Here is a 14,994-nt window from a genome sequence, read left to right on the forward strand (position 1 = left end):
AATCCTGGTTGTACTACTTATTAGCTATTAGTTGTTATCTGCACTCCTCACTTGAAAAATGAAACAAACAATGATTTCCTTTTGAGAGCTGGGAAGAGTAAATGAAATAAATTGTGTGAGAGTGTCCGTGAGAGAGTGCAAGGCACATACGATATGTTCTTGACAAATCTAATTTCCCATTCTTTGTTATAGTTCATAGTTACAATTTTATAGTTTTATAATTCATGTTACTGTAGGTGTTACAGAATCTAGAATGTTACTAGTCACTAAAAGCTTCAAGATCAATATTTTTCTACATTAATATATCAAGATCGATACTTTTATAATAAGTAAACTGAGCACAGAGGATTTTCATGGCCTTAGGACACAGCATTAGTTGGGGAAAAGTAGGGGCTATTTGTTTTGAGAGACAAAGTAGAGCATAGTGAAATAATAGCTTTGTTATATGGCAGACCCAACTTTGACTCCAAATACTACTTTCTAGCTTTGTGACATTGGAAAAAAATATATTCTTTGTGTTTAAATTGCTTTATTTTTAAAAATGGGGTTATAGGCCCAGTGTGGTGGCCCATGCTTGTAATCCCAGCACGTTGGGAGGCTTAGGCAACACGGCAAATCCCCATCTCTATGCCAGTACACTCCAACCTGAGTGACAGAGAGAGACTCCAGTGTGGGTGAGAGAGAGACCCTGTCTCAAAAACAAAACAAACAAACAAACGGAGTAATAATATGTACTGATAGGTTATGAAAATTAAATGATATGATATAAATGCATACTTAACAAATGAAGGTAATTATAATCTGCACAGTCAATTATTTGATTATTCAACTTTATATACAAATATCTGACATTTTCCTTCCCCTGATGACAACAGAAGTATCTGAATTAAAACCGTGACCTGAAAACCTCCTTCAGAATTACTTCAAAGCGATAATGAGAACAGTAGGTTACCTAACGCACGAATTGCAGTTTAACAGGAGGCTGTTTCCAGAAAATTCCAAGCAATGTACCATATGCATCTTCAGTGTGTGTCGCACTGTTGGCATTTGAAGAAGTACATCTGGGAGGTTGTTTTCTCGGGATTAGAGAAGCTCTTAAGTTCATTTTTCTAGTTTATCTTATTAAATCTCATGTTGAATAACAGTGCAGGCTGTTTGCTGTGTGTTGAACAGTATGATCTGCTACTAAGAATTTTTTTTCTCTATTCTGAACTACCTGATTTGTATTGGATTGGTTATTTTTAATAATACAATGCTACAATTAACCATACCTAGACTCAAATGCCCCCAAATATTTTTTGAATACAAACAACCTTCCATGTTTTACAGTATTAATCTTGAAATTGCTTTTCCTCAATGCCCTTCATAATCCTATTTTCCCAATTCCCTAATATACACCTGCTACAATACTAAGACCCCAAGTAGTTTGGTTCCCAAATCACATACCCTTTCCTGCTTATGCCTATCTTGACCTGAACCCTAGGCCCAGAACTGAGCACATAGCAATGTTGAATGCTTGCTTTTATTGTTATTATTATTCTTATTATACTGCCTGCAAACTCAACCCCCTTTCAAGGCTGAATTCAAATCCCTCCTTTTCATTCTAACTTCATATCTAGCTTTCTTATAACTACTGCTGCACCTAATACTTTATTGTACTCTATTCATCCTCTGTGTAACGTACTTTAGTTTCCTACCTTAGCTTTATTTCCCCCTCCAGACAAGCTTTTAAGGACTTACATATTTTACTTTATTTACAGTTTAAAAATCTGTGTTTGAGAGCATGGTGTTTATACAAACCCATATACATCTATATAAAGATACACAGACATACACACATATACACATACATACATACACAGGTTCAAAGCCATTTAGATCCTTCCATTGCACTGCACTTGTAGAGTGTGCTTTCATTATGAGGTTTCCAGTTTGCATGTAGTTTGATGCCTAGTGTTTTTTGATTTGAGACCACTTGTTAGAGTACAGCTCTGGGTCAGGAATTTAGTCCTAGGTGTTCTAGTATTCACTGCTCTAACTCTAATAAGATCTGGACTCTGCAGATTTCTCTTTCCCAATTTAAAGGATAAATGTTTGCTAGTATTATTATTATTATTATTATACTGCCTATATACTCAACCGCCTTTCAAGGCTTAATTCAAATCCTTCCCCTTTGTTCTAAATTCTTATCTGGCTTCCTTAGAACTACTATCTCTTATGACTATACAATCTTTTTGGTCCTTCTGGTTGTAAAATAATCATTCCATGAATATATGTATACGTCATATTGATAAGTGGCCACTCAGGGATCAGGTGCCAATACTTGAAACACAATGCGTTCATGTTGTGTTTTCAGCATTTCTAAGACTGAGCACACTGTTTCTTCCTTCACCTAACTTCATGCCTTGGGATTCTTGTTCTGGGTAATGATAGCATCATCTGCTTAAGAGCAAAGCTAGAAACCCTAAGTCTGACCACCCACCTTCCTCTCTTTTACTGCTAACATCAGATCGGTCACCAGATGTTAAAGATGCTCTCTGTAAATGTAACCGGAAGGCAAGGGGCTTACTCAACTACGAATTACCAACTAGTAGATCTTACACAAGTAGCATAATCAGTATAGAACTTTCACCTGCAAAACCAGCAAATACTTTCCTTCTGCTCACCTTACATGATTTATGAGAGTTAAATAAAACAATGTCCCTGAAAGCAAGTCAAAAATTTGCAAAAGGTTGAACACATATAGAGTATTATTATTATTAAACAGAGTAAGTTGGTCATTTTAATAACTTTTTTTTCTAATAGACGTTGCTTTTTTTTGTTTTCTTATATGAAACATTCTTTTCTTTTTCTTTTTGAGACGGAGTCTTGCTCTGTTGCCCAGGCTAGAGTGCAATGGCACGATCTTGGCTCACTGCAACATCTGCTTCCTGGGTTCAAGCAAGTCTCCTGCTTCAGCCTCCCAAGTAGCTCGGATTACAGGCGCCTGCCAGCACGCCCAGCTATTTTTTATTTTGTATTTTTAGTAGAGATGGGGTTTCACCATGTTGGTCAGGCTGGTCTCAAGCTCCTGACCTCAGGTGATCCACCTGCCTCAGCCTCCCAAAGTGCTGGGATTACAGGTGTGAGCCATTGCACCAGGCCTTATTTTCTTCCTTTAAAAAATTAGGCATTACTAAAGTATGAAGTTAACTTACACTTCTTTGGGACAAAATATGGGATGTATAACATAAAGATTGAGACTAAAGGGAACTGTATTTTATGATTTTTACTTTGTGTACAAATCTCTCTGTTGCATCATTTCAGGTGCCTGTGGTAGCCATATTGGGTTCAGGTGGGGGTTTCCGAGCCATGGTGGGATTCTCTGGTGTGATGAAGGCATTATACGAATCAGGAATTCTGGATTGTGCTACCTACATTGCTGGTCTTTCTGGCTCCACCTGGTTAGTATGCATTTTTAATTTTAGTTTTATAACTTTAAATATTTAGGATGTATCTAACTCAAGCGCTAGAACAGAAAAGGGGATTTAGAAAATTGATCATTAACTTTAAATTACAAAACTTTCCAGTTTGATACCACAATCTTCTTTAAACGATTTTTTAAAAGACAAATCCATATTTAATAATAACTTTTTGTTACAAATTTGCTTCTTTTAAGCCACTTTGTAACTTAAAATGTAGTTAAAACATAAAATAAAAAAGACTAATTGAAAATAATTCTAGATAAAAATAGAAGTGGAACAACATACTCCACCCATAATTAATTTAATCTTCTTATAATTTGCTGATTTGTAGTCCTTCAGTGAACACGTCTAAGTCTACATGATTCACTACATATTCATTTTCTTCTTTAGGGCAAATAGAATAAGATGCAAGATACCATAGTATACAGAACAAAGAAAACAATTTTTTGAATATAGACATATAATGTATTTCATTGATTTTCATCTAAATATGAAATTAGTCCTTTAAATGTATTTAAACTCAGCTAAATTTAGGTGGAGACTTAAAACATCCATATGTATAATACCTGTACCCTGTAGGTTTTCACAAATATATTTATAAAACATTTTCAAAGAAGATACTACATACTTTTTGGTTTGCTTACCTCACATAAGCACATTGAAAATCAAAAGAAAAGTCCTTGCTCACATGTCTCAAATAAGAGTATCACCTTATTACTAAAGATCTGTCTTGGACTTAAAAGGCCTTTCTAGTCATTTGGCCATGGCGAAACTCATCTATCAGAATATCGTATTATATATGTCTAGCATTTTAAAGTTTCTGTGTCATTTTATCTTGTGAGAAGGGTATGAGTTTATTCATTTTTATGCTAAAGAAAATTTGACTTAGAAACCAAATTATTTGTCCAACATCACTAGTAGAGCTAGCATATAGACTCAGGCTTTTGATCTGTTATTCTGAGTGCTTTCTACTAAACCACACTCTTTTCTGGGACATCTATATATTTTACAGAGAGTTTCACATTTAAATCATCTACAGTTTCTTAAATGTTTTGAATCAGATTATTTAGTCATGAAACAAAAACGTAGAGCCATCATTGCCGTCTTCTCTATATGTACCCTCAAAATGATTTATTTCTTCTGAAGGAAGGGTGTAGCCCATCATTATTCTTTCCCTTGAAGGAAAGAGCAGGCATCTGCCTGTTCAATGAGTAATGTGTTAGAAAATCTTGGACCCTTACATTAGTTCGCCTACTCAATCATTTTGTTATTATTCTTTGAGTGGTGTTCTTTCTTTGTACTCACTATTTATTAGATCCCTGTTGTCCATCACTGACAACTGTAAGAAGTGTACTTTCTTAAACTCATCTAATAAAGCAAGACTAGACCTTGAGTGCTGATTTGGGGATATAATTGTGTATGTGTGAGCTTGATTAGAGCTATAGTCGTTGCTTTGGTTATAGATTTGGTGCAATATCTTCTTACATTCTCCTGTCAGTAAACAAGTCCTGTAAAATGTAATTAAAAGGATTTTAAGGGGTGCACACACATTTTTTTATATATATATATATACACACACATATATGTATAGTAATTAAAAGGACTTTAAATGTGCACACACATACACACACACATATGTATACTTCTACTCTATCTTTCACAGTCTTATTTCCTTAAAGATCAGCGTTTCCCTTTTTATTTCATTTCCTTAAAAGGTTGCTCATTCCTTGTAATAAATTTTCACTCATAGACCACTTAATTTGCAAAGTTCTTATTTTCCTTGACTTCTCAGGGTATGTGGAGTTGGTGAGGGAGGGATTGGATATTGAGACATTTCACACATTGATTTGTCCTTTTTTCTAATTGTTCCTATCATGCCTTTTTGGTTTTATTTCATCCTCTCTGATTGGTCCCTCCTCCATATATTGTCCCTACCACTTCCACAGTTTCTCTCCTTAATGTGGGCTTTCCCTCAGGGCTTCTCTTTTGGTCTATTATATCAATAGGTTCTCCCTAGGTAATTCCACCAACTTCTACCATTTTATTTATTACCACCAAGAATTTAATTCATGGAACCCTGTAACACTCCAAAACTTCATAGATAAAAAGAAAATAAAACCCTAATAGAGACTGCAAATAACCTGTCATAGAGGAGAATCAAGTAAAAGATGGGATCTAGAGGGAAGGATGCTTCAAGAAGGAATGGATGTTTTAATAATGTTGAAAATCTATAAAAGCTTAGCAAAGGATTGGGTTTGGTTAGTTGTTTTAGCAGGAACCACTAGTAAAAGTAATTAAAAGATACTTTTGGGGGCTGGGTGTGGTGGTTCATGCTTGTAATTCCAGCACTTTGGGAGGCCAAAGCGGGTGGATCATCTGAGGTCGGGAGTTCCAGACCAGCCTGACCAATATGGAGAAAACCCGTCTCTACTAAAAATACAAAAAATTTAGCTGGGCATGGTGGTGCATGCCTGTAATCTCAGCTACTTGGGAGGCTGAGGCAGGAGAATCACTTGAACCCGGGAAGCGGAGGTTGCAGTGAACCAAGATTGCACCAGCGTGGGCAACAAGAGAGAAATTCCATCTCAAAAAAAAAAAAAAAAAAGATATTTTTGAGCATGAGATTGTAAAAAATAAGTGAATAAAACATGAAAGCACAAAAAATAGGCATGTGAACCTCATAAAAGCCATCTATTATTTCAAGTACTTTGTTTGGAAAGGGAAGAAAGGAGCTCAGTCATTGTTTGAAGGGAACATAGGGCCCAGGGAAGGGTTTTTATTATTTTTTTTTCAGAACTTAAGAGAGTTGAGCATTTTTGTAGATGTCTGAGGTGTAGGAAATAATGTAGAGGGATAGATGGAAGATAAAGAAATAGAAGGATCATAGATAGAAAAAGACTCCGGCAGAGACAGGACACAAGATGGAAAGCACAGGTGAAGGTGTTAACCAGTGAAAGAAGAGATGCTCTCTTACCAGAAGAAAAAGTGGTCAGAATGATTCATGCTCACAGTTCTCTCTTAAAAAGTACAGGTGAGAAGGTAAAAAGTTCAAAGGAAGGAATTCGGAAAGACTTGGAAAAACACATTACACTTCTATGTTGTGTAACCTTTTATATTCTGCTGATACATGGCCATTATTTGGTATAAGTGAGGTAATACGGAAATATCTGGAGAAGCCCTGGACCTCCCAGAAAGTTTCCTGTGATCACAAAAGAGAATTTTAGGTAGGACAAAGCTTCCCTTATACCTGCTACTACCTTTATGGTAATTACTTCTGAAATTAATTTTGGATGATAGTTGTGATTCATTAAATGTAAATATTAGCCAACCTGGAGACCTGAAATAAGTGAACTAAAAAACCAGGACAGTAATCCTGTTTTCTTTTACTCAGGATTAGTACAGCTTTCTTCCTCAGCTGTTCTTTTATAGCATGGTAAGGGGCTATTGGATGTTGACTGCCAAATTTGTACAGTATTATCATCTAAAAAGAAGTGAGAGCAGCTCTGCATCTATAGACAACATGGTCCAATTTATTGAACCAACTAAAATAGTTTTTGAGAGTGAGAACTTTCAGTTTAACAGTATGAAAAATTCTTGAAACAATGAAAAAAGAAACAATAACAAAAATTGTCATATAAGGTGTGACAGGATCAAAGGTCAAGATATGTGTTAGAGAAAATTTGTTGTTTAAGGACTCAGCTTGTCTTGTTCCCTAATGAATCTCTCTTACCTAGCACAGTGCCTGACTTTCCTTAGGTCACAGTTGCTTAATCACTAAATGAAGAAATGTGTTAAGTAACTGCATTTTATGGGAAAATTAATTTAGGGGTTTTTAAAGGGTTTTAAGATATTTGCTTAACAGATGTTGAGAGTCTCTCAAGTCATTCCAAATCTTAGTTGCCGATGAGAATCACTTCTGCACTTTTTAAGCACAAAAATTCTAAATGTTTCACCCTAAATGTTTACCCGTGAAGGTTTGGATTCAGCAAGTCCGGTGGTTAGCTACTGATATTTTAAAACATTGACCATTTGATTTGGAGACAGGGATTGAACTGAGCATCGCTTCCTCTCTGGCATGATTTAGATTTAAAGTGTCACACAATCTAAAATGCATTTAGATAAAAAGAATGAGGTGTCTTATCATATAAATATGTTGAAAAACTCGAGGCAAATATTTCCAGATTTTTATGTAAATAAACCTAAGACCCTTTCATTCATTAATTAACTAATTTATAGAGGCCCTGCTATGTCTAAGCTACTGTCTTTTTGAAAATTGACTGGCATAATTGGGAAACATTATTGATAAAGATATGAAAATTAAGGCTTAACTATAGAGTTAAAAATTGGGGTGATACTTGTATGTTTTATTTTTTTACTTTTTGAGATAGTTTCACTCAGATGTAACTGCAGGGACACCATGAAAAGATTATCCAACTCAGCTTGTGAATTCTAAGGAATATGTGTCATAAATACTGAACAAGCAGAGACCATTAACCCAATGCCAATTGTTGAAGTATTCTAGGTTTTTCAGTTTCTCACCAGGGTTTGTATTTCCAAGCCAACTGCTTCATGAGAGGGGAAGAGAGAAAGAGAGAAAGAGAGAGTGAGAATACACCAGATTACCTCAACCTTCAGAGAGCATATTGTGCATTTATTAAAAGTATGAGAAGGTCCAGAATATCATATCTTTGTTGATTTGGATAAATCACATGGTAGACTTTGGAATAACTATAGGAATAAATGAACTGTGTGTCTTTCAAGTATTCAAAGCTGCATTTTTATAGATATTTGGTGATTATACTAAGTTGAGTTGAGCAAGTCCATTTGATTTATCATTACCACATGTTGAGGAAACTGTTTCAAATTCAATTTGTTGTATAAAAATTTTTTTAAGTTTTTTTTTTTCTGCACATGTATTCCATTGTGGGTCTGTTACTCTCCATTTATTAACTGATAATTATTCTCAGTTTGTTTCCAAGGAACTCAAACCTAATAAGGAATTATAATTTATTGTGAAATGGGAATAGTTTGGTCTCTAAAAACTGAAGTCTTGTATAATAGACTAAAAAAAAAAGCCTATCAGGGAGAGGACAAATTGTGAATTCCAGTTCTGCTGTTATAAACTGGGGAGTATGAGCATGTTATTTAAATTTCCCAATGCTCTCTTTCCTGATAATTAAAATAGAATATTTGAAAGCCATTGTGAGTCTTCAAGACAACAGCTTATGAACAATTAACCAACACAGTGTCCAGAATATAGTTGGGGCCTAACAAGAATTAGTTTTCTCCCCTCGAAGGTACGATAACCATTATAATAGACATTTTGATTTGAATCCCAAGGAAATAAGAGATTAAAACATGTGCTATTTTCTCCTTGGTTGGATGAAGTGATGGAGTGTTTACATATTCTATTTTTATTTTGTTATGTGAGTTTCCTAAGCTGTGCTTGTAATATGCCAGGCATTAACTAGTCACTGAGGCTAAAAAAGATGAATAAACAAAATTTATTTCATGAAGGAGGAGGACACAATTTATTGAGGGAAACAGATAAGAAAATGAGTAATTAATAGTCAGCATGAGATCCACCATACTAGAGGTATTGGTTCACAGGCAGGAGCACCACAACTGAATATTTATTATCTAGATATCAAATATCAATGTTCATGGTGATTTCCAGTTTTACCAGAAGTGGCCAAATGGCTGGCAGCCAAGAGGCTTCATAAGAAAGCATTTACTTTAAAGACCTTATTTCTCTTTAGGATTTTGCCTTCAGATTCATAAGTTCAGAAATTTAGAGACCTACAGCTGACAGGGTTTGAGATTTTTGTCTAGTTGGCCAATGGATAATTAAGGAAAAAAAAAATTTGTTAAGGGAATTAAGAATTTACAATAGTTGGGACAACACATTTTCTACCTGTAGATAATCATCATAGAAATTTAGATGATCAGATTCCTTGACTAGTCTTGTAGCCAGACAAGTCAGTTCATTTACATGACTCAGATGTGCTCTGTCATCAGTCTCTAACAGTCTGATAGAGATAACCCATTCCTGACACACTAGATAATGGACAGTAGGCCTAGTAGGGCACCCTCTCTCTTAGACTGTGGATGAAAGTTCAGTGTTTCCTCTGACACCCCTTTTTTACTTTGCCTTCATGGTAGACCAACTCCTTTCTGATTAACACATTCTTTTCTTAAATGTTTTAATATCTGCAATCAGATAATGAAGTGAACCAAATATATCCACCATGCTTTATTTACAGAGTGTGCCTACTTTCTTTGGAGACTGCTGTGTCATGCCCTTTGTCTTTACTGATTGTGTTTTGTTTTCTGTATAGGTACATGTCAACCTTGTATTCTCACCCTGATTTTCCAGAGAAAGGGCCAGAGGAGATTAATGAAGAACTAATGAAAAATGTTAGCCACAACCCCCTTTTACTTCTCACACCACAGAAAGTTAAAAGATATGTTGAGTCTTTATGGAAGAAGAAAAGCTCTGGACAACCTGTCACCTTTACTGATATCTTTGGGATGTTAATAGGAGAAACACTAATTCATAATGTAAGTTACAGTTCAGTCTACATTACTTTTATAACAAGTAGACAGGACATATTATAATATTATATTTTAAATAAAAGAAAACGTAATACATTTTATAGAAGTCACTGGACTCTACTTATTCGTCCAACTATGTGTACTAAGCCCATTCTCCCCACCAGAGATTATAATTCTTCTACCTTTCAACTAATGCTTACTAATTCATTCCAATCATGTAAAGGTTTTGAATGTGTGAGGAAATGCTTTTGTATTACTTTTCTCTGGGGAAAAAAAGAAAAAAAAGGAAAATTCACATTTTAACCCTTAACTGCCCGTTCCCTCCAAGAATGGTAACATTTTTAGATGAGGAAGAATGAAGTTTGCCTGAACAGAGTCAAGAAAGGAAGGGATCATAGAACAGACTCGCTTGATACATGAGTAAATTGATATTTCCTTGAAGATGAAGCAGAGGAGAGCCTGTGACAGGGGGTCCAGGGGCTAAGTGTCTTCCAGGCTCCACAGTTGTTAATTCATTCTCCAGTTCAGATGTAGATGTAGTCTCTAGAGTTATGATGATTTTTTAAATGAAGATAGTTACTTCCATAGAGCTTATTTTTTGTTGTTCATTCAGGACCTAGTAATTTCTAGAAGTAATAAGAGTTATTTTTATTATAAAATTATAAGATTTTGATTGGAAGTACTATTTTGAATAGCATTCTTCCTTTATCCATTTATAAATTTAAAGTCATCTTTTTCTTTCTTCTGTGAACAGAGAATGAATACTACCCTGAGTAGTTTGAAGGAAAAAGTCAATACTGCACAATGCCCTTTACCTCTTTTCACCTGTCTTCATGTCAAACCTGACGTTTCAGAGCTAATGTTTGCAGGTATGCTGTTTCCTTTCTCAGAGCACTTCCTGGAACCTCTGAATTGCAGTTTCCCGTGGTTTTCTTTAGAGGAAGGTCATAAGCACTTTCAGTTGTTTATTTTAATGTATTTTCTGTAACATAAGACTGTGAAAATATAAGAAAATATTAAGTGAGATGATTTTCTGGTTGTAGAGAATATTCCATGAAACTAGTAACTAATGTATTTTCATTTACTGTAATAAAATAAAAATCATGGATACAATCAATAACTCAATTTTAATTACCCATTCCTCAGTAACTTTTGACAAAATAATATGCCTGGTGCTTTTAGGTAGTGCAAATTATCTTACTTGTTGGTTATCTTTTCATTAATTGGGTAATATGATCCACAGTTGTCCCTTGGTACTCATGGGGGATTGGTTCCAGGACCCCCATATGCAAAATGGCACAGTATTTGCAAGTAACCTACACACATTCTTCTGCATACTTTAAATCATCTCTAGGTTATTTACAATACCTAATACAGTGTAAATGCTAGGTAAATAGTTGTTATATTGTTTAGGGAATAATTACAAGGAACAAAAGTCTGTACATGTTTAGTACAGATCAAACGTAGTACATGTCAACAACGTTACATTTTCTGGAATTTTTTTTTGAAATATTTTTGATCTGCAGTTGATAGAATTTGCTGAACTCATGGGTATATAGAGCCAACTGTATGTTTGCCATTCAAAGTGCTGTTGTAATTTTTATAATTCAGCACCTAAAACGTTCTTGTGTGTATTTGTCGTGGTTAATGAACAACTGCCCCATTTTGTTAAAATCTCAGGAGTGAACACTTGTTTCCTCTCAAGCTTTGCGTCTTGGATACTGTAAAAGTGCACAACACTATTCAGGAGGCTGAGGCAGGAGAATGGCATGAACTCGGGAGGCAGAGCTTACAGTGAGCCAAGATGGTGCCACTGCACTCCAGCCTGGGCCACAGAGCGAGACTCCGTCTCAAAAAAAAAAAAAAAAAAAAGGGGGGGGGCGCAATAGCATACTTTTGGGAGGGCTGTGTCAGTGTTAGTCTGCAGCACAATGGCATTTCTGACTGTGGCTGGTGGGCTTCATCCTACTTTTAGGAAAGCTATCTGAGTGACTTCGGACACACCATGAGCTTAAAAAACCATCATGCATGGTGTGTAATTAGCAGATATATATCCAGAATCCTTTTGTAATTTTCAATTTTCTCTCAACTGCCTCTCAGACAAAAATTTTGAATAGTTTACAAAAATTAGCACACATGGGATCCATTCATTCAAATGTTTATTAAAATATTGGCTAAAATGTTTGTCGTGCTTATGGTTCAGAAGGCACTTATCGCATTTGCTATTTTATTCCATATTTCCTACAACCAGGGAGTAGGTATTTTTAGCTCTCTTTAACAGAAGGAAAAACAAAACCTCATAAAGATTAAATAATTTGCACATTGCTGCTTAGAAAGTAATGAGCAGTTCTGAGAACTGGTTTCAAAAATCCTTTATTCTTTTTATTTCACCATACTAACTTCTGATGTATACATAGTGAGTACCGACTATATGGATTATAGTCTGCCAGGCGCTAAGGAAGAGCTCCTTTTTCTTCACCACAATATATTGTCCCTACCCTTGCAAATGTTTGGAAAATTTGCAGTAAGTATTAAAGAAGTTAAGGCACAAGAGAGTATAGAGCTGTTACTATACACTGTCATTTTGACCAAGTTATATAACCTCTGTTAGACCCAGTTTTCTCATCTGTTGAATGAAGATGAGACTTCTCACAATGTTTTGCCAAAAAATGAGACAAAGTACACAAAACAATGGTAGGCCCTAATAACAAGTTCCCAGTACATTTTAACAATTTTGAATGTTCTATGGAAGCTGTGTAAGAAAAGTCAGAGGTCTAGATCTTAAAGATGAATAGTATACATATGTAAAAAACGTGCACATTGTGCACATGTACCCTAGAACTTAAAGTATAATAATAAAAAAAAGGATTTGAATATGAAAGGCACATTTAATTATTGGATTGTGGAGGGGGGCGTGTAGTAGGGGTCAAGGATAAATCTGGTATGATCAACAGCAACAGGGAACTACTCATCTTGGGCTATAATGGAGTTCATAGTAGAGAGTTAAGGCTTTATTATGTAAGAAAAGTAAGCACCATAATGAAATAGCTTTCTCCCCATAGCTATTATCTTGGGGAGTTTTGAAATTTTTGGAATTGGTTGGTATATAACACTTGCACGCTAGTCAGATTTTTGCATGGCCAAATAAATCATCCTTCACCCAGGAAGAATTATGATATGGTCAAAAGAGCACTACATTCTAATTTAGAAGGCTTGTCTTACAATACTTCCAAGCTAAATACCTCAGGCTAGCCATGTGATCTCTGATTCTTATTTTCCTGCTTATTTAAAAAACATATTAACCCTAAGATGTATCTTCCAGAGCTATTAAGGCAATAATATGAAATATGCAGTAGATGAGACTGAAAACTATAAAGAGACATATAAATATAATAGTTTTATTTTTATTGTCACGATTGTTCTGAACTTTTCACAGTGGTTATATTTTATTCTGAAGTTTTAGTCAATAGCTATTTGCAAAGAAAACCTAACTAAAATAATTAAAGAATAAATAATATTTGGGTGAGTGGATATTTTGAGTTCTTTTAGACTGAAAAAAAAGCTGTTTTACATCCAGTTAGTCTTTGGATCTGGATGTGTCTGAGTTTGACATCTGCCTAACTGCAACACTGCTACTGAGATGAGTGGTGCACCATTAACCTTCATTGTTAAGCTTCTGTGATAAAGAGGTTTGAGCTGTGTCTTCCAACAGATTTAGACAAAATCATTAAACATTAATTATGTGAATCTTGTACCCAGATAAGACATCTTAAAGTTCATGTCTTGAGGGTTCAAGTAGCTTTACTTGAGTTATTGAGGAAAAAAGAATAGAGACATGTCTGTAATTTATTCTTCTAATATATGCTTAGATTGAAAGTGGCTATGTAGAAGAAAAAGTTGAGGTAGTCTCTGAATTATAGTTTTAAGAGTCAAATAATCAAATTAGCTTACAGAAGTTTTATTAACAATTTTACTTCAAAAATACTGGGTAATATTTTCCTTCCATCTTGGAATAATTTTAAACACCTTTCATTTAGAAATTTCTTGGAAATTTTCAACAAATAAACATTGGTGTTTAAACTGTTAGAAATTCTTGAATCCTCTACTACATCACATTGCAGAAAGGACTTAAAACATTCATTTAAAAATTTCCATTGGTGAATAAACTGCATTTATGGATTACAACTTATGGTTATGAACTTAGCATGTTATGAAACATCATGCTAAATGTTTTGCCCGGCACTATAGGAGTACAAATATAGTACTTTTCCTCAAGAAAGTTATAATCCTATTGAAAGAGACAAAAATAAAGCATGGAAAAATTCCTATAATATACCTAGACCTGACATATGTATGTAGACCTGACATAAAGGTGAGATATCTTAGAGATTTAGTATAGTCATAAGAAAGGCTTTATGAAAGTGATGAAACTTGGATTTAAGTTGAATGTAGAAGGATCTATCAAGTACAGGTAAAAAGACATCTTTGTGTGGAAACAATATGAGAAAATGTTCAGAAGGGAAGTCAGAGTTATGTTTTGGGAATCACTTAAGAAAAAAAAAAAAAAACTAGTCTAGGACTTATGCACACATTGGTGAAGAAAAGGTGTTGTATTTGGAGGCACCATTAGTCCCAAGTTATGGAATGATTTTAATTCCAGACAGAAATATTTTTATTTGATTTTTATGATAATGGGAAATAGTTAACGCTTTTGTGCAGGGCAATAAAATTATTTATGTAGTGTTTTTGAAAAAGGTACTTTGGTGACCAATGAAAACAGAATGGAAAGGAATGAAACTGGAAGCAGAGATATCATTGTGCTTTTGTGATAAGGCCCTGGAACTAGGGACATACTGATAAGAAAAGAATAGATGGATATGAGAGGCCTAAAAGTCATCGGTGTGAAGCAATGATGGATTTGATAGAGTGATAGCATGGTTTACTGAAATAGGTAAGCTGGCCTGGGAAGAAGGGT

At 34.9% G+C, this 14,994-nt stretch overlaps 1 protein-coding gene across 4 annotated transcripts in view; it reads left to right on the top strand.

Moving 5' to 3' along the window:
• The window catches only part of LOC105484603 (phospholipase A2 group IVA), a 164,253-nt gene that overhangs the window by 105,528 nt on the left and 43,731 nt on the right, over positions 1-14,994 (top strand). For all 4 annotated transcript variants that reach the window (XM_071077332.1, XM_011746427.2, XM_011746428.3 and 1 more), the window contains 3 exons: positions 3,307-3,443; positions 9,803-10,025; positions 10,774-10,888. In XM_071077332.1, coding sequence (XP_070933433.1) covers positions 3,307-3,443; positions 9,803-10,025; positions 10,774-10,888 — 475 coding nt within the window. The remainder of the gene's footprint in view (positions 1-3,306; positions 3,444-9,802; positions 10,026-10,773; positions 10,889-14,994) is intronic.

The sequence above is a fragment of the Macaca nemestrina genome, chromosome 1 (assembly GCF_043159975.1).
Source record: "Macaca nemestrina isolate mMacNem1 chromosome 1, mMacNem.hap1, whole genome shotgun sequence".
NCBI classification, from domain to species: domain Eukaryota; kingdom Metazoa; phylum Chordata; class Mammalia; order Primates; family Cercopithecidae; genus Macaca; species Macaca nemestrina.